At 38.2% G+C, this 23,869-nt stretch overlaps 2 protein-coding genes across 4 annotated transcripts in view; one reads left to right on the top strand and one right to left on the bottom strand.

Annotated features, from left to right (window-relative positions):
- LOC126376338 (uncharacterized) overlaps nucleotides 1-2,837 on the bottom strand; it is a 36,984-nt gene extending 34,147 nt beyond the window's left edge. Inside the window, exon 1 of the mRNA XM_050023670.1 lies at nucleotides 2,670-2,837. Within this exon, the coding sequence (XP_049879627.1) occupies nucleotides 2,670-2,690 (21 nt within the window). The 5' untranslated portion in view covers nucleotides 2,691-2,837. The remainder of the gene's footprint in view (nucleotides 1-2,669) is intronic.
- A 312-nt stretch (nucleotides 2,838-3,149) lies between these two features.
- Nucleotides 3,150-23,869, top strand: part of LOC126376222 (coronin-1C-A) — a 37,589-nt gene continuing 16,869 nt past the window's right edge. Inside the window, exons 1-3 of one of the 3 annotated variants that reach the window (XM_050023483.1) lie at nucleotides 3,150-3,270; nucleotides 3,351-3,494; nucleotides 4,133-4,330. In XM_050023483.1, coding sequence (XP_049879440.1) covers nucleotides 3,247-3,270; nucleotides 3,351-3,494; nucleotides 4,133-4,330 — 366 coding nt within the window. In that variant the 5' untranslated portion in view covers nucleotides 3,150-3,246. Of the gene's footprint in view, nucleotides 3,271-3,350; nucleotides 3,495-3,677; nucleotides 3,992-4,132; nucleotides 4,331-23,869 lie in introns of those variants that run through there. The other 2 variants (XM_050023482.1, XM_050023484.1) reach the window with 2 other exon arrangements.

The following is a 23,869-nucleotide window of genomic DNA, read 5'->3' on the forward strand; positions in this document are numbered from 1 at the left end:
CTGTTGGTGGAAACCCTCGATACAAATCGCGACGTGCGCGGCACGGTTGCCATGCCGCGAGGGCAGAGCACAAAAAAGAACATAGGGTAACTTTCCAGGGACGGACTTATTATAAGTTCCGCGACAAACGAAATCCATACAGACGAAGTAGCTGGTATCGGCTAGTAATGGTAATACATGTGATCCAATTATTGGTCTTTAAAAAACAAAAAATAAAAACAACTCCAAAATTAACCCAACGAAATGGCTTATGAACAAATGTTATTATAATTTGAAGGAATATTTTGAACATAAAAGTAATTAAATTTTGTAATAAGTATAATTGTCAATAATCTTCTTTTCAATGTACCATTTCTTTATTATTCTTTTAATATTTGTACGCCTGCATGCAGGCTGAACACATCACAACAAATCATTATACTAAATAAATCATTTTACCACCTTTTTGTATTTTATGCGTTCTTCTATTCTAATTGCTAAGTCACTTTTGACAGTGACTGTACTAACAGTGTGTAATCAATTGGGTAGTTTCCTAGGTCAAAGATAAATTATGAATTTCTGATTACTAAATAAAGGCAGATCTAAGGGTCACAAAAAATGTTTTGTCACAGGTTGCTTTTTCATACTAATTCCATAGTAATTTCGTAATTTGATGTTTAGTAAAAAGTAACTGATTTGACTAGTTAAACTAGTTTGAAACTAGCCTATTCACAAGTCCTTATTCCCACTAACTATTTCTTACGACGCGAAGTATTTAACGTTAATTTCAATGTAGTCTACTATTGTCACTTTTGTTCACATTTTAAATCATTTTCACTCAAGTAACTTGTCAATGAAACATGAATGATGCTCATTCATTGATCATGCTTTGTAGTTCATTTTGACTACAACTATGCTGGTGACTCATTGAATAGATCTTCAGTCATGTTACAAGTTATCTTCTGGAGTCTTCTTTTTTTTGTATCTTGTGAATTGTGGGCATGTCGTAAAAACCGACAGAGGGATTGCGTCCTCTAACATGATGGACTAATGTTATGGGCGATAGGCTGATCCCTTATCACCATAAGGTTCATCATATCCATCTTAGGACTTCGTATCAACAGTGGCTGCAAGTTGTCTTTGATTACTTGTGGCTCTGCCCACCCCATTTGGGATTACGGGCGTGAGTTTATGTATGTATGTATGTATGTGAATGGTGAGGTGTCTGACCAACCTCAGGAACCCTGGTGCCAGGTTTATTGTTGTCCTGCCAAAGGACCAGTAAGCTTACAGCTCAATAGTAACCAGGATTGAAGAGGTTGATCATTGACCTCACAATCCACTCAAGAGAAGTTATCCTCTAGTGACTTGCAGTTTTGACTGTAGAATCTAAGCCTAGAGAAGAGGGTAAAACATATAGTTTAATAGTGGGACTTTTTTTTTGGAATAGTTTTAACCACTCTAGCTTAGTAGCCTTTTAATCTTGTGATAACTTGATCAGATCACAGGATCATTTATTTTTTTCTGAGAGTGTTGCCGTACCACATGAGTATAAAAGTGATTGGTGTAGCCAGCTTCGGACCTAAACCCAGGTACTGAGGAAAAGATGTATGAGGTATTTATTTATTTATAAAGTACAGCCACATCACATACATTAAAATATTTTTACATTTAGAAGGTTAAGGTATTGTGACTAATATATATGACAATTAATCTAAGCCCACCTTGCCCCTCTCAAAAAGAATACATTCGACATTTATACTTGTTCTTTAGTTTTCAATGTCTTGATTAAATGAACTTGAAGTGTGAAAATTTAATAAAGGACATGATAAAAAGAAATAAAGTAGACCAAATTGATACCAATTTGGTAAAGTCATTATGCATAATCAAAAGCATTGCCTTTATCTGAATATTGGAAGGCAACTGTAGGTAATAAAAGATATTCTGAGTGATAATAAAAAAAAATAACACTTGAATAATATTTTGTTTAATAAAGCAGCCCGCAATAAGATAATAAAGGTGTATGCTTTAAATAATTAACAACATAACATAGCATCATGCCTGTAGCCCCAATGGGGTAGGCAGAAGCATATAGAATATAGACAGATATGAGTCTCATGTAAAATAAAGTCTTCTTTATTAATCTGATAAAAGTCTTTGGATTGAAAATTTAAAGGAAATATTTCAAAGTACCTATTGCTTTCCTCTTCAAAACAAATAATTTACTTTTCAACAAGCAAGATTCAATATAATATACATTGTAAGAATAATTAAAAAAGATAGGACAATCCAGTTCTTTACTATGTATTTCTTTGTATAATTTTTTTATGTACAAAATGACTCATCATTCCATTTAGAATACAGTCATGTTTAAATTACAAGATCGTCAGAAGTTTGTTAATGTGAATACCCTTATAAATGATATATGATACCAATGTGTCTAGTTTCAGAACTATATATGAATAAATAGTTTTATAAACTTAAGACTGCGATGATGTCTGTCTTACACGAAAAATTAAATAAACTGTATATGAAAGAAACAAATGAGAAAAATATTACGAATTCAGAGCTATAAGAGTAAATAATAAGGAATAAGTAGAAAATAAACTCAAATTATGTGTCCAGTGAAAGTAATATTCCAAAATATTATAATATTTTTTGAGCACAGAAAAATTAACAAATTTACACACCTTCGAGATTGTTGGTTCCATTTTGTGCGAAATAATAGAATGCGTTGCACTGAATGCGATGAATAATTTAACAAAACATTTCGAATTTAGGAAAACTATTATTTTCTTGCAAGAAAAAAATATTTTGCAAAAGCTGCAAAACGTCACGGCACCGTGCTAAATGTCAATGTCTGTCAAATACCTTTTTTTCTAGATTTTGGCTTGGTCTCATAGGTTTTTTTATGCCCACCGTATTTTTTAAATTTTAGACCTGATTTCGTAGGCTAAGTATTTATTGCATTATATGTATAGAATGACAAGTCTACAATAGAAATAATAAAAAAACAATATAAAATTGACCTTCGACAATTTTACTGTTGATAATTATGTGAAACAAATTGATTGATTTAGTTTTTTGACAGAACCCACCCACAGGTCCACCGAATCTTATTTTTGAGTATTTATCCATGTAAGTTATATACCCTCATTTATTTTTGGTAATTATTTCGTTCGTTGTTGGAATTTAGGAAACTGTGCTCGAAAAATATTGGAAGATATTCCTTACGACGAGTTTTTAATTTAAAGTTCGAAAAGCATCATGGAAACTTGTGGGGCTGACGTGGTAAGTGATGTATATAGTTCTACGTGGTTTGAGATTAAATATTGTAGCATTTGGCTGTAAAGTAAAATAAATATTTTCAGGGAGTGAAAAGGCATAATAGCTTCAAAACTCCTATTAAACGTGCACCTGTGTCCAAAAGAGCTGGAAGAGAACGCTGTCATAGCTATCACGCTGAAACCCCTGAATCTAAAGGAACCAAAACCTCTCGTTTCGGAGTACCTAAAGTAAGTGCTGTTATTTATTTAGTTCTAAGTTTTAAAGTGTTAGCAGCTACGAATATAATAAATATTTTATAATAAACAAAAAAGAAAAGTGCAACCTAAAATACTTTTTTCAATTAATGAACGCAGCTGTAACTCCCTGCCACTGACATTTCTAAGTCGCGTTCAGAAATAACAAAATACAAATTCTAAAGAAACCTTCATTTTTATTCTAAATCAGTTATTTAGTAGGCTATAAAAATATAAGTAAGGTCTAGATAAACGTAGCAACCATTTTACAAAGAATTTGTGATTGTTTCATTTATTAATCGCGAGTTTTAAATTAAGTAAATTTAGTGACTGTAGGCATTACCAAATATGGAGTTCGCTCGTTTTCCCAACCGTCCTCCCTTCGATCCTTAGTAGCTCTCAATTTTATTTTCTATATATTATTGAGTTTTATTCAAATGATTTCAGTGCATTTTCTAGTGTAATTTTATTATTTCTTCTATAATTTAAACGTGAGTTGGATTTATTTCGTTTTTTACTAATGTCAAAATATAGGTCAGACGAGTGTACAGGTTATGTTATACGTAAAATTATTCGGAATAAATGGTTTTGTTTATGTTTAGCTGTGTAACTGTGCGCTTTTCGTGTTGCAGATGTCGTTTAGAGTGGTTCGTAGTTCAAAATTCCGCCACGTTTACGGGCAGGCCCTGAAAAGGGAGCAGTGTTATGATAACATCAGAGTGTCGAAGAGTTCATGGGACTCTACGTTCTGTGCGGTGAACCCCAAGTTCCTGGCCATCATAGTGGAGTCTGCGGGCGGCGGTGCTTTCATCGTCCTGCCGCATAATAAGGTGAGTCATTTTTAATTGATAATTCCTGAATGTACCACTGCCATCAATTCTGATTATGCAGGCGGTTGCCAACAAATGCAGCGTTAACGTATATTACGTAAATTTTTATTTTTATTCACTCCACAATTTAGTTCTATATGTTTCACATTTGTGAATTTTATTCCGGTTGTATGTAACAAGTTTTAATTTCCCACTGCCCACTTACCCTTGCCCACTGCTCTAATTTTCCCTAAACAAGTAGCATGGAGAATGCTACACCGACAAGAGCGTGGCTCTTAAATTAATGATGATGGAAAAAAAAGTTATAACTTGACATAAATATTTACCAAAACTATAAAAAATTATAAATAGGTAATCTCTTAAAATTCAAATCAAACCTCTGTTTGAAAATGAAATCATATCAATGATTTTTATGATATTAGATATAGCTTTTATTATTTTATTACTGTTGTGATATACATATATGAAGTATGTGAACAAAACAGGAAATATCTTTTAAATGGGCCCTTCCTGTTTCTGGATTATTACAACTCTACGATAAACATATAATGACACTAATAATAGTGTATTTACATAGTGTAATTATTTACAGATGTCATACTCTGATATTTTACATTACATTATCAATCATTTTAAAAACAAAATTTTACATACATTCTATTTTTTTTAAATTTTAACTTCAGGACTTAGATCATAGATTTTTAAGTTTATAACTATTAGTCGCAGCCAAGTAGTGAATCCAAATCTGAGAATAAAAATATGAATACAAAGTTAATTTCTAAAATAAGATATGCAAAAAAAGAATCCGAATGAAAATGTTTCTACTTTCGCATATAATGTTTAAAGATTAAAATGGCCTAGCAATAGGACCATGTCCTATTGTATATGATATAATTTATGGACATCATTGCATACCTCTATCCGAAAAACCATTTAATTCATGGAATAATAATAATAATAAAATAATATATAATAATAAATGACCTTTATTCTGGAACATATCTATCAACTTTTCCTCTTGTATCTAAATATAATAATAATATAAACAATTAACTACTTCATTTGGATAATTACTTGTCCAAATGTTGACCGCACAGGATAAAGTATGCACATGATAATGCATGCAATTAGCATTATCTCCGTTCAAACTTCAGTTAGATAGCTTTAACGGTCTTAATACCGTTAGACGTCTCATTTAAAATTGTTTGAACATTTTATTTATTTTTACTGCACCACAAGTGGTTTTGGAGAAAGTATGTCCATGATATTTTATTAACAAGGGATTTCTGTAGATGACACAACAGTTTACTATTTCAAATAATGAAGGCTATGGATCATAGCCCGCTATTATATGAAAGAAATAATCCAGGAAATTATTTTATAAGTTTTTTAAACTGTTCAACCATAGTTTTCATGCCGTTACAAACATAAGCAGAACACTTACATAATAAGGCCATAACTCATCAGTAAACAAACATGTTAATTTTAATCTATTATACATAAGCACAGCAGCAGCAGCGTGGTGGAGTATGCTCCATACCCCCTCCGGTTGATTGAGGGGAGGCCTGTGCCCAGCAGTGGGACGTATATAGGCAGTTTATGATTATGTATACATAAGCACGGGCTTGATAAATTGCATTATATGGTGATAAAAATTTTCGGCTTATATTAGGGAAAATAAATAATTGGTCTTAACTATAGAATAAGGAATAATACTACGTATCACACGGCAATTTGAGCGCTCCCCACCGGTGGCTGAGCTAGATTTACCTCACCCCCCCTCGGTCTTACTTTAGTGTTCAATATTATGTATATCAGACGTCACGCACACAGATGTGCGTGTACGATAACGTCAATGTGTAGTTCATGTGCAAAAGGAGGTTTTTTAAACACTAAACAATGTAAGCATAACACAAAAACAATATTTCCCAACGTTGCACCAGGCCTATCAACCGCCAAAAATCGTTCGTGTTATCAGAAAAAATCCGGCATCCTTTCAGGCCGGCATTATCTATACATTGAGGCACAGATAACATATTGTGCAACCGATATGGGGGAACAATAGCCACAATGGTGGTGCAGCCAGTGCCGTGAGAATGTTTACTAACACGCGCGGAATTCCTGGCTAATGTGTCATTAAGCGCCGCGGGCTTATGGTAGCCTGGTACCTGTAGATATACCTCATTGACTAAAGCTTGATCATACCGCAGGATAACAGCAGGAAAGAGGCATAGTACAGTCATGAGCAATATAATGTACCCACTTTAGGTCTCTGTCGCACTAACATATATTTGACATTTAGCGAGACTTACAGTTCAATTTGTCAAAAAAGCTAATGTGACATGGTACCAAAGTGTACACATATTAATGCTCGTGACCGTACATCGCCTAGTGCGAGAGAGACAAGAGAAGTCTCTTTCGCACTAAAAGTATACAGCTCAGTACGAGAGTTGTTCGTGCTTCGGAAGGCACGTTAAGCCGTTGGTCCCGGCTACTATTTACCGATCTAAGTAAGTAGTCGTTACATGAGCCATGTCAGGGGTCTTTGGCGGGTCAATAATAACTCTGACACCAAGGTTGATGGGGTTGATAATCCACCTCACAACCCACACGATAGAAGAAGTACGAAAGAGACAAGAGATATGTCGCTCTAATCATGCTATGTTAAATAGGGTATAGAATGACAGCTGCCAGGATAATACATTTTTCTGATAACAAAACCATTAACCATTTAGTTTAGGCTACAAATACAAAGACTTATATCAAATACCTGAACCTAAGTATACATACATACATACGTATAAAAAATATATTAATAAAGTAACTGACGGAAGTGTTCGTGTAAAAACACGTGTACGTTCTAGCCATACTTAGAGCAATATAATATAAAGATGCATATATAGACAAACCTTAGTTTTAGATAGTAGCCGATTCCTGCAGACACCTCCTAATTTTATTTCAAGTTATACCCGTAATTTTCTTATCCGCTTAAAAGGATAAGAAAATGAATAACCCGAGCGAATAAATAGTCCTCTCGCTGGTATGCAACCCCTAAAAAAATCCTGCCTAAAATTGACGTGTGTTACATAAATTTTATGCCTGTCGATAACCCGTCCCTTTCTTTTTCGGCGGATAAGAAAATGACAGGTATAACTTAAAATTAGGAGGTGTGTTGTGGAATCAGCACTATATGTATATGTATTTAATATTAACAGAACATTTGTTTTGCGCTAGGCCTCTTACCGAAAAACTTTCTAACTTCTAGAAACTTCTTTAATCCTTTGAGGTGAATTAAAACCGGAACATTTAATCGTCTGGAACACCTCCACCTCCAGTTAACGGCCAAGCCAGCAAGAGGCATTTCCCAATATCCCATAATTCCACATACCAATTCCTCTGCGTAACTAAGTGCGCAATATAGTTTTAAAAATGTCTAGATCCACAGACAGATCTCTGGATTTACGGTCACTGAATCATGATCTTGCTTTTGTGTCTAAAAATACCCAAATACCTAGCAGCGGGAGTATTATTTAATTTTCGCCAATTTCATAAAACGACGCTTCAAAGACCACACTTGTTCAAAGACGTTATTTTTGGCGTGTTGACCTAAAAATATGATTAACCTTTTTTTTTCAGCGGTTTTTTATATAACAGGTGCATTGCACGCCGGTTCAGAGTAGATCGTACTAAACTACAACTTTAACATACTACTTATTTAAGGACAACCCCATTTTGGTCAATGTATGATAGGGTGCAAAAGTCCAGTCAGTTTCCTGAAAAGTATAAGACCCCCTGGTTACATGTCGTTTCTGTAATAGACCAAAAACATGTACAAAAAAACATACATTTTATGATTACGACAACTAATGATTCATAATTTCACTGTTTACAAATAATTCGCTGGGCTCACTGACTGCACTTTTGTTTTTGAATTGTATGTCCTTCTAGGTTTTCGTCTGCCATTCCTACCAACACAATTCGCCTTATATACCGCTTTCGTAATCCTATTATCCTTCATCCGCTCTACGTGTCCAAACTAACTTAACATTCCCTTCTCAATCGTCGGTATATCATCTTTTACACCACATCTAAAAATCTTTTGTACTCACTAGTTACTTCATTACGTTATAGGGTTGGGCAAACCTATCTGTGAAGTTATTGTTTCGGTCATTATTTTCCAATTAACATCATTAGTTGAACTTCAATGTTAATGATACCCATAGGTTGTTGAACTATCAACGCACTTGTCTATGACTATGTTGTTCTATGACTAATGTAACGGACTCCCGTAGAGTTGAAACTATTATACTATGACACATTACTTTTAGTGTGTCAGGATCGAAGCAAATAGGCGTGAGTTTATGTACGTGTATGTCTTTTAAATAAACTTTATAATATTCATTTCGTTTTTGGTCGTAAGTTAAAATGTTTTTTACGTAAAATAAGCTCACGTCACGATTATACTCCACTCTGGACGTTTTTATCTGTCAGCCTCATCCTCAGAAAACCAGCCCTCACAGCCACTAGGGACATAACACCCCACTCCTAAGACTTAGATTATTTCGCGCTGTTACGTACGTCGTATCGGAAAGAACGGTACCCAAGACACGCTGCTTTCCTTCCACACAAACAAAACCGATTATCGCATTATCTACGTACAAATACATATGACTCAACGAACAATGATGTCAATAGTTTCGTAACAGATAAGCTAATCTGTCCTTGTTACAGAGTCAAGTTCGTGCGAACCAGTAAATATGTCTATAAGCAGTTGTGTAAAATTATCGCGCCCCACATAGCCGTGTAGAAATAGCACCGAGGTGGCGCGTATACGCCGATTGCACGGAACTTTTATCTCCAGACTTTAAACGACTTCTCGACTCGCGTAATATCGTAGGCTGATCACCTGATTGTCCGAAAGTAAGATGATCCGTGCTTCGAAGGAACTTTAAGCCGTTGGTCCCGGTTACTATTTCCTGATGTAAGTTAGTAGTCGTTAAGTGAGCTATGTCAGCCTTTGGCGGCTCAATAGTAACCCTGAGGGTTGATGGGGTTGGTACTCCACATCATCACCCACACGATAGAAGAAGATATCGTAGATTTGCCTAGGAGGCTATTAACTAAATGGGCATACAACAGGAGAGCGATGTGCGCTCTGTCCTTAACCACACTTCATACAAAAAACCTCGTTTGATTCAGACACTCCACATTGATATTATCCTATAAGCGCATCTGTGTGAGTGACGTCTGACGCGTATATGATTGAAGACTAAAGTTCAGCCTCTGGTGGAGAGCGGAAAGTTGCGTTCTATAGGTACTTAACATTACAAAAAACACAGGAATACAGATTACACAAAAGTACTTAAGGTGGCCTTATTGCTAAGGTAACAATTTCTGCCAGGCAACCTTTCGATGATATGATACGATTTCACCCATAGTAGTTGTCCGAGCTTACAAGTTACCAATAGACCATAATATCCGAACGCCCGTTTGGTACTCGTAAGCATGCGCCTACTTACAATGCGTGCGAAAGTGAAATTTGTGGGAGAATTCACATGCATATTGCATAACCAAACGCATTGCTGGCATAATTCTCTACATTGTTTTTTGCTAAAAGTAGAACATGGTATTCGCACATACTAAAGTCAGATTAGTTTACAATTTATTGTACACAGGTGCGCAGTACCAGATGCGTATGATCAAATACAACGGTACTGACTCTGGCGGACACGATTGTATTTTAGTTTGACATTTCTAAAACGAGTTCGATTCCCGATGGGGATATTGTCGAAATCACTTTGTGTGATAGCCCTTTGTTTAGTCCTTTCCAGTTTGCAGGCTTGAATCACCTGGTAATGTTAGTAAAAACTGCACTTAAATTAATCATGGTTTAAGAAGACCTGGGGCCTGTTTAATAAAACTTACAATTGTAAATTACAATGACAATTTGGTGTTCATTACGTAGTTAATTTGAAACTGCAAAATATTAGTGATCACACACTCCGCAATGTACATCAAATTGTCATTGTAATTTACAATTGTAAGTTTTATTAAACAGGCCCCTGGTATGCTCAATCCTATGACAAGCCGCCATTGATGACGTAAGTGTTACCGTTCAATTGGTATCTCCAACATTCAAAGGACGCAAATTTTATTAATGAAAATTAAGTGATTTAATTACTAATATTTGTCACGTATACAAAAATCATTGAAACTGTACGTAAATCTTTTATTAAAAATACAAAATTTCCTTGCAAAGTAAATTAAAAACATTGGACGTCGGTAATTTATTTTTTACGAAATGGCAACACAGGGTCGTATGACGTGGGCTAACCTTGTCAATTTTTCAGTTTTCAGAAAACTAGTCAGTTTTGAGCATACCTGTCTTCTTATACCATGAAATTAATAACATTGATGCAAGTGCGGTATTGGTGGTTGAACCGGCGCTTGCCGTTTGAGAAGCAAGCCGTTGGACCAAAGGACCAGTGTCTGACGATATAGTCGGAGCTTGTTTATATGTATGATGTTTATACAAATGAAAATCGGTATTGGCAGACGATAACAATGCGCGACAGACAGGTGTTTCGTCTAGTGTATTTAGTGCGCACGCCACGCTCCACTTGGTATTCAAAATGTTATCGTATCGACTCCAGCGCACGATGATACGCTTCACTGGTTTTATATCACGCGTTTTCTTCGGATAATCTGTTACAGAAGAAAGACGTCCATATAATATCGGTGTTAAATGTTACTTGTTGTTTTTGTTGGAATCTGTGTTCCAAGAAGACGTGACTCACAACGTAGTGTCACGGGTTCGAATCCTGCCTCGGGCTCTAAACCACTGAATTCGACTCATCATCATCATCAGCCGTACGACGCCCACTGCTGGGCATAGGCCTCCCCCAAGGATCTCCACGGCGATCGGTCCTGCGCTGCCCGCATCCAGCGGCTTCCCGCGACCTTCACCAGATCGTCGGTCCATCTTGTAGCGGGCCTACCCACTGAGCGTCGTCTGACACTATAGAACTCATACTGAATTCGACTATATGAGTTTTATTTCATGTTTGGATCGCAAATAATTGATATCACGTGGTTTCCTGCATTTGTAACCGGTTAATAGGCAATAAGCTAGCCCCATCGCTGGCGAGAACTGGGTGTATTATACACTTCTGACTACCCCTTCGTAGATACAGGCGTGATGACGCGCCAGGTAAAGAGTACTCTAAAAGCGGAAGTGAAAGTGGTGTCAGGATCGTAGTAAATGGAGTGCTATGAACTTCCGTGGTCCCTCGCTACCTCCACGGGTGATTTTATGTACATATACCAGCCAGCGTGGTTTCAACAGGAACCCAAGAAAATGGCGCGAATCTGCGGTAGTGGTTTAGACTTCTGCTAAGATTGAATGGAACTGAAGCCAGGTTACCCAGCTAAAAAAACAAAGGTCTTCAGGTCTTGTCTGTCCCACATATCCATTTCAATCCTTAAAAACCTAAGGTATTCTATTTAACGACTCTCAGAACGAAACAGACTTCTAGACGCTTGCCATAACTCTTTCATTACGCGCGTAAATTATAACGTCTATCAATAGAAAATAGAATCACGAAACAAATACGATCGTCATGGTTTTATTTGTATCCATTACAACTCAGACTCGATGGCTTGCGGTGTGCTGAAAAAAATGCCGGGAAGTCAGTTCAGTACCCGTCATCAATTTTGGCTATAACTCAAAATTCAGCCGTGATCAGTACGTAAAACCTAAACTGATTCTTTGTTTGTCTGAAACATGTCAATTCATTACTACGTATATGTTGATAATTGCAACATAAAAATACCTTTTAAAAAAAAGGTTATTAAAAATATGAATTCTTTACTTTTTAATTAATTTTATATTCATCGATCTATCTCTTATTGTCGGACGTGTTTGTAACCTTTGTAATTACTTAAAGTAAATTATATGCGAAGTGGAAAAATAGCGTTTTATAACAGTCTACGGGTGATGAAACTAATTAAACCACAGTCATCTTTATCACTAGGTAATTGCCTTTCGGGCTGCATCAGCTCGGGACCTTTTATTCTCTAAATAATAATAATGCGTAAATGTGAAATTGCAAAAATGTTTTCCTAGATGAACAGCTTCAATGTGGCTTTTTGATTTGAGAACCCCAGCACTAATATCTGATCAGATATATTCTGGATGGATTACCTCTAGACTATCTATCTATCTCAGCCTGTATCCACCCACTGCTGGGTATAGGCCTCCTCTCTTTCACGCCATCCTTTCCGGTCCTGTGCAAGTCTCATCCATTGCTTTCCGGCATACCTCACAATGTCATCCGACCACCGAGCTGGTGGTCTGCCTCGATATCGCATACCATCCCTTGGCCACCATTCAGTAACAGCCTTAGTCCATCTGTTGTCTTCCCGTCTTGCCAAGTGTCCTGCCCTGATTCGTATACCTACATCTTCGACTTAGTGCGTTGCCGAATTTCGACGTTTGGTATACGATCTACCTGGTGGATGCCTAACATGGTGCCTCTAGAATATTCTAGATATAAATTAGCAAGTGCTAAAACAAACCTTAAGAAGCATGTCCTGGAGCCTTAATTTTGGGTCGTATATTTCGATCTAAGTGTCACCAGGTACCTACTTTTTTAAAGTCGACAGATAATAAAATGCCATATTTAAAAGGTTCGGACGTTCTTTTAAGGCCACCTGTTAGTACTGCAGTTATAATACGTTGTATAAATGTTTGTATGTGCTACTTGTGTGTTATAAAGTATATTTGATTTGATCTTTTTGGCAACCTTATTGTCGCCTTTCGATACTTTATTTATTATTTTCTATGGCAGAAAAGGCTATTATCATGTCTTATTCTCCCAGAGACGACGCTTTGAGCCGAGATTCGCGCCCAACTGGGTGAGAGAGCCCTCAGAGCTTCCCATTTTTCCGGCCAAGTAGTTAATGCCAACAAACTCGTCAAAAAAAAACATAACTCAAATACAAAGTAATATATCACTACAACTGTTTATACAGATGACATCACAAACGTTTAGTAGTCAATAACAAAATATAAATAAACTTCGCAGGATGACGTCACTTACTAATGAATGACGAAACGCACGCGCTATCCGATCAAGATTTCGACTACGTTGTGTTTTCGCTGCTACTTACTATCATACATGCGGGATATAGAAATAACACGGGATATGTTAAATATCTTTCATCATCAGCCCATTAACGTCCCCACTGCTGGGGCACGGGCCTTCCCTATGGATGGATAGGGGGATCAGGCCTTAAACCATCACGCGGGCCCAGTGCGGATAGATGGTTATTAACGACTGCTAATGCAGCCGGGACCAACGTCTTAACGTGCCTTCCGAAGCACGGAGGAGCTCGAGATGAAATCTTTTTTGTTTATATTTATAAATATCTTTACTCCTTATATTTTAACAAAAAAACCCTAACCCGACAGACATTGCACCAAAGACTTTCTTACTTTTTAAAACTGCCTTACGTCCTATTCATTAAACATCCTCCTTTCATACCATAAACAATCAAATTCCCATTCATTATCCTTCCATAGTACTCTCACTTTCCTACATACATACATTACATTATTATATAAACACCTTGCCTTTCGTACTAGATTCCATACAACAACCTTGTTTCAAATTATGTAACGTACTTCCGAATACATCCCGCTCAGGGACGGTACTGAAAAGTATCGGCGTCCGAAGGACGTAATATACGATCCCGACGACCCGATTATTCTAGCCATAAAAGCGGCCAATCAGCACGCGACACCAAACACTTCAGAACCCCGATACCGACCCCGCCGGCGTGGTCGACGATTTCTCTCATTCAGCGCTTATCGCTATCGACCCGCTAGGGTCGATTAATTCTTTCAAATATTCTTCCTCTCAGACGACGCCCTGAGCCGAGGTTCGCGCCCAACTGGGCACCCTCAGACCTGTTGTCTTAAATTTTGTACCGGGTGAGAGCCCTCAGCGCTCCCCATTTGTCCGGCCAAGTAGTTAATGCCATCTGCGGAAAATCTACAATAAGTCACGTCAAAAAAAAAATGTTACGTTATTACGCGTAAACAACCAACAATCGTTACAATACATAAGCAAAGGTAACACGTATAGACCCTTCAATCTCAGTAGATCCATTCTCCAGATCCATAAACACTGGCAGAATTGTGATCACATAAAAGCCATTAATAGAATTGAATTTTAAATGTAGATCTTGAGTTCGATATTTTTTTTTATTAAATCGTCCATACGTATTAGGTCATCATCTAGTTTGTACTCTTTATTGCTTTAAAATATAAAGGAAATTTACATATTCCTAGCGTTACCTCATTTTCACAAAGTCCGGTACCTAACCTGAAGATTTTTCGGGTCCAGTTTTTTACAGGAGCGACGGCCTGTCTAACATGCAAACTCACCAAGGAAAATCCAGCCCGAAACGCATTTCTCGGGAATGTGGGTTTCCTCACGATGTTTTCCTTCACCGTTCAATGACGATGATAACTGTCCAACTCTGTCTCTCTGTTCAACTGTGTCTCTGTCTGTCTTACTGATATAAGTACGTAGTCGTTATATGAGTCATGTCAGGGGCCTTTGGCGGCTCAATAGTAACCCTGACACCAGGTTTGATGAGGCTGATATTCCACCTCACAACCCACACGATAAGAAGAAGACTGTCCAAAACTGTTGCCTAAACCAGCCGAAATAATTATAATCTACGACCCTAGCGGGTCGATAGCGATAAGCGCTGAATGAGAGAAATCGTCGACCCCGCCGGCGTGGTCGACGATTTCTCTCATTCAGCGCTTATCGCTATCGACCCGCTAGGGTCGATTAATTCTTTCAAATATTCTTCCTCTCAGACGACGCCCTGAGCCGAGGTTCGCGCCCAACTGGGCACCCTCAGACCTGTTGTCTTAAATTTTGTACCGGGTGAGAGCCCTCAGCGCTCCCCATTTGTCCGGCCAAGTAGTTAATGCCATCTGCGGAAAATCTACAATAAGTCACGTCAAAAAAAAAATGTTACGTTATTACGCGTAAACAACCAACAATCGTTACAATACATAAGCAAAGGTAACACGTATAGACCCTTCAATCTCAGTAGATCCATTCTCCAGATCCATAAACACTGGCAGAATTGTGATCACATAAAAGCCATTAATAGAATTGAATTTTAAATGTAGATCTTGAGTTCGATATTTTTTTTTATTAAATCGTCCATACGTATTAGGTCATCATCTAGTTTGTACTCTTTATTGCTTTAAAATATAAAGGAAATTTACATATTCCTAGCGTTACCTCATTTTCACAAAGTCCGGTACCTAACCTGAAGATTTTTCGGGTCCAGTTTTTTACAGGAGCGACGGCCTGTCTAACATGCAAACTCACCAAGGAAAATCCAGCCCGAAACGCATTTCTCGGGAATGTGGGTTTCCTCACGATGTTTTCCTTCACCGTTCAATGACGATGATAACTGTCCAACTCTGTCTCTCTGTTCAACTGTGTCTCTGTCTGTCTTACTGATATAAGTACGTAGTCGTTATATGAGTCATGTCAGGGGCCTTTGGCGGCTCAATAGTAACCCTGACACCAGGTTTGATGAGGCTGATATTCCACCTCACAACCCACACGATAAGAAGAAGACTGTCCAAAACTGTTGCCTAAACCAGCCGAAATAATTATAATCATGTTATGTACCGTGTGTATTATTAGCGATGTTATTATTTACAAAGTTATTTCTGGCGTGGTATTGGGCAATGGCGAGGAATCGGGACTCGCCCACGCCACCGTGTGCAACTTTGAATATTGCGGGAACGTGGATACCGGGAGCTGTGTGTCGCTCCAGCGGAGTCACTGCGGATTTATTTATTTATTTATTATTCACACATATAAGCTGGCAAACAGGCATGCGTGGCTGGTGGTATTGGCCCCGATTCCTGTAGACACTGTTCCTGTATTAAAGGTGCTAATTCCTGTAAACACCATCTAATTTTATTTTAAGTTATACCTGTCATTTTCTTATCCGCCGATAAGGAAAGGGACGGATGATTGACAGATTTTAATTTTAGGAAGAATGAGTAAATGAATGAATAACCCGGGCGAATCAAAAAGGTACGTCGCTGGTATGTAATCCGTTTGACGTGCTGTCTACTTAACTCTGTCGGGTTATTGGCCGATGTAAAATTTTTAGACGGTTGTTTTAGATTTCTGCTTAAAATTGGCGTGTATTCCATAAATTTTATGCCTCTCGATTACCCATCCCTTTCGTTTTCGGTGGAGAAGAAAATGACGGGTATAACTTAAAATAAAATTAGATGGTGTTTACAGGAATTAGCACCTTTAATAAACTAATCTCAGCTGAGACTGCCCTCAAGATCATGCTCAAGTCCCTGATTTTATATAAGAACTGTCACATTGACATGATCTTGAGGACAGTCTCGAATCTGAAACTAGTTTATTAATACCACCCTTAGTAGCGTCGCCGGCCTAACGATAGTTCGGCAATCGATATAACAGTCAAACTATCAATAGGACTAACAATACTACCGATACCTATATATGTGGTATCTATATCTATCTATATATATAGTCAATTTAGATCACGATGATTAAAATGATCCCGTTGGTCCCGGTTACTACACTGATGTAAGTAAGTAGTCGTTACATGAGCCATGTCAGGGGCCTTTGGCGACTCAATAATAACCGTGAAACAAAGGTAGTTGAGGTTGGTACTCGTAATCCACCTATAACCCACGAGATAGAAGACTTCTAAGGACATCTCCAATTTGGTCAATGTCAATCAATCAATAATACTTTATAAAAAAATGTCCAATGTCCTTCTAGGTCTTCCTCTGCCAGCCCTACCACCAACCTTGGCTTTCTATGTGTCCAAACCGACTCATAATAAAGTTCAACACTTAAACTTATGAATAGAGTTATGTTATATTACTCTACTACATCAGACCTTTTTATAAATTTAAGGTTAGAGTTAGTAAATGCTGTATTGTAAACGATGTGGTAGTCATCATCTCCCTAGCATTATCCCGTTTTTCACGGGGTCCGCTTACCTAACCTGAACATTTGACAGGTCCGGTTTTTTACAGAAGCGACTGCCTGTCTGACCTTCCAACCTGCGAAGGGAAAACCAGCCCAATACAGGGTAAACTATGCGGCAATATTTTATGTAACTAAATGAATGTTATTTGGAGTTCAACTGAACACTAAATTAAGGAGGTGTATCCGCAGTAACGCTTACATATCACATATCTATCTATTTCGGTTTGCGAATCTTCAACGACATAGAAACAATTTCGATTTATATCTATTTCTGGACTTGACTGGAAATTTAAGGGTATATTTTAGCTTTTGTGAATAAGGATACTATTTGAACTAACTTAAACTACACTTCTCATCAAAAAAATCGAAACACCTTGCAAGTTTACGTTTTGTCAGGATTATCAGAAAAATGTGTACATTTAGGAATAAATGTTAAATGTCGTTTAATAGTGAGTAATATGAGCTTATCAAATCTTAATGTTAATGTTCTAAATTTAAATGAATTTTTCATAGGTTTCGTATTTTGTTAAATGAGTCATTTTTATTCCGTATGGAGTATAAAGGAAATGGATAAAACAACACACGTAAATGAAAAAAAAGCTAAAAAACGTTTATTTAATAACTTGTATTCCCTCCCCGAGCTCTAATTACTGCTTCCATACGGTTCTTCATCGATCGGATGAGAGTCACGATCACATGCTGTGGTATATTGTCCCATTCCTCTTGGATTGCATCTTGCAGCTGGCTAAGTGTTTCTGGGGCAGGATCTCTTGCTCGAATTCGTCTCTTTAATTCATCCCACAGATGTTCAATGGGATTCATGTCCGGGCTTCTTGCTGGCCATTCCATAATAGAGATATCGACTTCGTTAAGATAATCTCGTACGACGCCCGCGGTGTGAGCCCTAGCATTGTCGTGCATGAATATGAAGCCGTTGCCAATAAAATGTGCATAGGGCATCACATGAGGCTCGAGACACTCTTCGACGTACCGATGACAGTTTAGTGCAGGCAGACGTGGCCCAGACACGAAAGCAAGCTCTGTCTTACCGTCGGCGCTGATTCCTCCCCAAACCGTCCACGAACCGCCACCATAGCTGACCTTTTCTTCAATGCAGCATTGTGCATAGCGTTCTCCGTCTCTTCTGTAGACCTTGTTCCTTCCGTCGTTGCCATACAGCATAATTTTACACTCATCAGAAAAGAGAACTTTGCTCCACTGTAGGTATGACCAATTTAGGTGCTCACGTGCAAAGTTAAGGCGCGCTCTTCGATGGTCTGCAGTTAATTTCGGCCCATTTGCTGGCTTATGCGGTACCAGTCCACGATCCTTCAACCTTCTTCTAATTGTAGAGTTACTTACAGCCACCCTTCGTACAACACGAAGCCGCTGCTGCAGTTGAAAAGCGTTAAGGCGTCGATTTCTTAAAGAAGTTGTTACAATAAATCGATCATCTCGCTCAGAAGTGACCCGATTCCTGCCAGATCCTGAACGGCGCGTGAACAAACCAGTCTCCCGATAACGTTTATAGACTCTATGAACAGATGACAGGCTTAGATGCAGTCTTGCAGCCACAACACGCTGACTAAGGCCAGAATCCAGCAATGCCACAACTTGGGCGGCTTCTGTGGGCGAAGTATCCATACGTTTTAGAAAAAAAACCTTTTTTCAGACGTCCCAAAGTCACAGTATTGAAATAAAAAACAAAAAGTTTAAGGATAGGCGCCAATTTTTAGTTTTTAAACGCTAAATGTACTCCAACCCTAAACACACATTTGTCTCAAAACAGTGATTCATTTCGTTTATAAGATAAACAAATGAAATTCTAATTTTGAATTTAGAATTTTCGCTTATTACTGTAATGGCCAAACTGCCAGCTATACATTTATGTATTTTTTTTCATCGTATGAATTCTTTTTTGTGTTAAATTCGGACAGAAACAATGAAAACGGAAGTGTTTCGATTTTTTTGATGAGAAGTGTATTTTAACTTAGGGACTTAGAACCAATCAAAATGGAACTCCCGTCCGTAATCTCCTATAGCTACTCCACAGGACAGAGCCACGATCGATCATAGACAATTTGCAGCCACTGTTGATATGAAGTCGTAAAATGGATATGATCACGGAATAGAAGAAAGGGGTTGAAAGGGCCCAGTGAGCGCGAAACGTGCGCCATACAAGTATGAGCAAATAGTTCATACTTCATCTTTACACTCCCCTCGTCCGCAAACTACCACGCTTGGAGCCCCGTGATAGTATAAGGTCTTGTTCATTACAACCTGCAGGGCAAATAGTCAAATATCGACTATCATGCAAGGAGATTCCTGCTTCTTCTTCTTTGCGAGTCGATGGCGATCGAAGCTAAATTTTTGCTGACCAATAATTGGCCACGCTTATCACAGGAAAGCTAAAAACCTTAGTATGATCGGCTATTTATAAAAAAAAACTTACGAAAAGTATTCATAAAATTGTTGCCATGAAATATACAATTCCGGTAAAGTGGCTATGGAATTCGAGAAGCAGTAGAGCAATCATAGTTATTTGTTTGCACGAGTAGTAGTAGAAGATAGTGGGGTAGCGGGAACTGGCGACAGCTGTTCTCATAGGTTCTTTCCGATCTTTAGCGGCTTACGGCCATCGAAAAGAATAAATTAAGACCCAGAGGGGGTGAGGACGGTGCCCGTTACGAATTGGTGCGGGGCGGAGAATTACCGTTCTATACGTAGTATTGTTCTTTATTCAATGGTTACGTATAACAATGAAAGTCGTCACCCAATCAACGTTTCGGTACACGCGTAAGTGAACGTACGAAACGTTTGGTAGACCAACCACTTGGATGACCGCCAGCTAATCTCCAGGGAGACACGTGTATAGAACTCCAGTTGAAAGCTTCAACAGTAAAAATATGCTGGAAATATTTTTAATGAATGTTCGAGGGATTTTTTTTTGATGTCTTGAAGGTGTGAGGTGTGAATATAAAAGAGGAAATCTGAAAGTAGCGCCTGGCGCTGCGAAATTTAGAATCAACAGGAGGGATGAAAGGCATACTAATGAGGAAAGTTATGAGTATGAATGTGGATACGGGTAGGAGACGACCCAAGAAAGTGTGGATGGATTGTGTAAAGAAGAGTATGTGTGAAAGATGTGAGTACTGAGATGACGACTGACAGAAATGAATGGAAGAGGAGTGGGATAAGGGCAGGATGATGATGTTCGGGAGGAAATTTTTTAAAGAAGTCTTATGACTATGTCGAAAGAAGTAAATCTAAAGCCTGTAGTCGACGTACTACGCCGCCTTTACATGAATACCAGGTGAAATGGGGCTTATTCTCTCGTGTGGTTTGTGAGATCAGTGACAAACCTCATCAACCGTGACAGCTACCAATGATTGTCGAATTTGTTTTCGATGCTTGGATCATAAATGATCATCACGTGCTCAGCGGTGAAGGAAAACGTCGCGAGGAAACCCACATTCCCGAGAAATGCATTTTCGGAGTTATACGACCTAACCTGTATTGGACTGGTTTTTCCTTCGCGGGTTGGAAGGTCAGACAGGCAGTCACTACTGTAAAAAACCGGACCTGTCAAAACTTCAGGTTAGGTAAGCGGACTCTGTAAAAACGAGATGACGCTAGGCAGATGATGATGTAGCCGTTACATCACCCATGTTAGGAGTCTTGGCGGCTCAATTGTTACCCTGACACCAGGGTTGATGAGGTTGGTAATCCACCTCACAACAAAGAGGAACAACGTTGGGCCAACATTGGCCCAGCATTGGCCCAACGTTGAGTCATGTTTAGCCGCATGGATGGCTTTTAGCCAACTGTCCACTATTATTGTCCCGTGCATTCTCGCTAATACGTGTCAAATGTACCACTCTAGAGGTGTAAATATTATTCTGACCCCATTTAAAGATTCTTCGGTAACTGGGTTGCCTGATTTTAATTGGTGTTGCCATGGGACAGATTTTATTTTCTATGTTTCATATTATTATTTTAATTAATTTGTTTTCAAATAATTTGTCGAGGCATTTAAACGAAAATATAGAGAATGGTTGCAAAAAGACAGTTATAATGGCATATATTTTTTTTTAACTGATGAATGCCACCGAAAATGCTGTCCGGGTGGCAAAATACTGGGCTGAAAAAATCTGAATGCCATCGAAACGACAAGAGGATGGCATATTTTTTTTAATATATTTTGAATTTGATTTTACCATATCATTGTGCTAGCCACTTAGACAAAAGTTACTTCTCTGTTCTTGTATCATATATCACAAACTTTATGGCAAACATTTGTATATGTTATCGTCTAATATTTAAATTTATTGGACGTTTTGTTTTTGGCTTAGGATTTCTTATGAAATTGTTATAAGAACCTTTTCAAGTACCTACCCTACAGTATGATATTCCCATGATGTAAAATTCTTCGGAATGCGTATAAAAAAGTAACACACTTAATAAAACAAACATAATAAGCTCACACCCTCTTTCCCTATCAGGGTAGCCAGAAGCACTACCTTCACACATCGTACCAGCTACCCTTTGCTTCTCCGATTCTTACTCCGAATATTATGTTGGTTATTGGGGTTGGTTCCGTCACATCATGATGAGATGACTCAAACCTGATGACGTAGAGTTTGTAAGTTTTGATATAATGTGCCACTCGTAATTCTACGTTTTTCTGATTTTTATTATCAGTGTTGTGTGCGTCTATAGATAGATAGATAAAATACTTTATTGAGCACAATGGACACAAAATACAGAGATAAGGACAACATAAACAGAAAAGCACAACAGGCTGCCATACCGGAACTTATCCTATGAGTATTTTATTTTGTGTGTTTGCGTATGTACTGCTGCGGGCTTAGCACCGTAAGCGCGCGACTCTTTCTCGCCTCGACATACGTCACCCGTCACTCTCTCACAGTACTGCACAGAAAGAGACAGACGATCTCTGTCGCGGCGAGAAAGAGTCGCGTGCTTACGGTGCTAGGCCCGCTGTTGATGCACCATAATAAATAAATAAAATAAATAAATTCCGATTGGTATGGGCATAACCACTGATCGTCAGAAAAGAATATGCAAGTAGTATTAGTATTCTTCTCTTCTCTCGTGTGGCACGAATGTGTGTGAAACCAACCAACCTCATCAACCCTGGTGTCAGAGTTGCTATTGAGCCGCCAAAGGCCCCTGACATGGCTCATGTAACGACTACATACTTATTTACATTACAACGTTATCTCCACAAAACCAACAGCCAAATTTTTACAACAAGTGTCCCACTACGTAGTGACCCACTTATATATTCGTCTGTCTGCGCGCGCGCAGCGGTGTTAATTGCGGCTGTAATGATGATCACTTTCACCGCGCATGCGTGAAAGCACGCTTTCAGTGTGATATGTAAATAAAGGATACGTCGGTAATTTTGTAGTATTTTAAAGACATCCAAACAGAATGGATATTAAAAGTTATTTGTTTTGTCGATGAGGTTGTCAGGTCGATGACCGACATTACCAACTCTGGTGTAAAAAATTAACAAGTGCATGAAAAGCAAAAATATTCAAATTAGTTTTTATAGCATACCCTTTCATTTAAAAATATGAAAAAAAAAAAAAAACACCTTACATACCCAATTCCGTTGTCTGAGCCTACCCCAACGGGAAATGGACGTGATCTTAATACATGGAACCATCCATTATTGTTTTGTCAACTCAGCAATATCAAACAGCATGGATGTTAAGGGCGCGTGAAGTGGGACTGATGTCAGTCAGCTGCTTAAGAAATTAGGTCAAGAGATCTTTCCCTACTTGCTTGTTTTAGAAATAGGAATGACGTTATAGTTGTGGACTTTATATATAATATTAGCTCACCAATCCCAATCGTGGTAGTCAGAGGTACATCCATCGATGAATCAAGATGATGAAGATGAACCAAGTATCCACACCTCACCGAGCTTTCTGTGGATTGTACAGACTCCCACTTTATAAATACTATGTAAACTTCCGTCGCAAAATGGATTCATTACTTGACATTTCATTTTGAACGTGAACCTTTAGACCACCCTGTATGTATAGGGTGTTAGTGTCATCGTAACGAATACTTTCAATGATTCAGACTTATAATTCTGAATTGATATTAAGTGGAATTTTCCGCCGCAAAAGTATGGAACTGAAAATAATAAAAAATACACGAATTTTCATCTTCTTAAATATATAAAAGGAGAAACTGACTGACTGACATATCAACGCACAGCCTAAACGGCTAAACGTAGGCACTTGAAATTTGGAAGGGACGTAGCTTAGGTACCGTAGAGGTGCACTAAGAAAGGGATTCCCGAAAGTCCCACGGGAACGGGAATTAGCGGGAAAAATCCTTCCACGCGGACGAAGTCGCGGGCAAAAGCTAGTCATTCATAAATATTGATAGCATGTGGTTTCCAGAATTTGTG

This window comes from Pectinophora gossypiella, chromosome 20 (assembly GCF_024362695.1).
Source record: "Pectinophora gossypiella chromosome 20, ilPecGoss1.1, whole genome shotgun sequence".
Classification (NCBI taxonomy): Eukaryota; Metazoa; Arthropoda; class Insecta; order Lepidoptera; family Gelechiidae; genus Pectinophora; species Pectinophora gossypiella.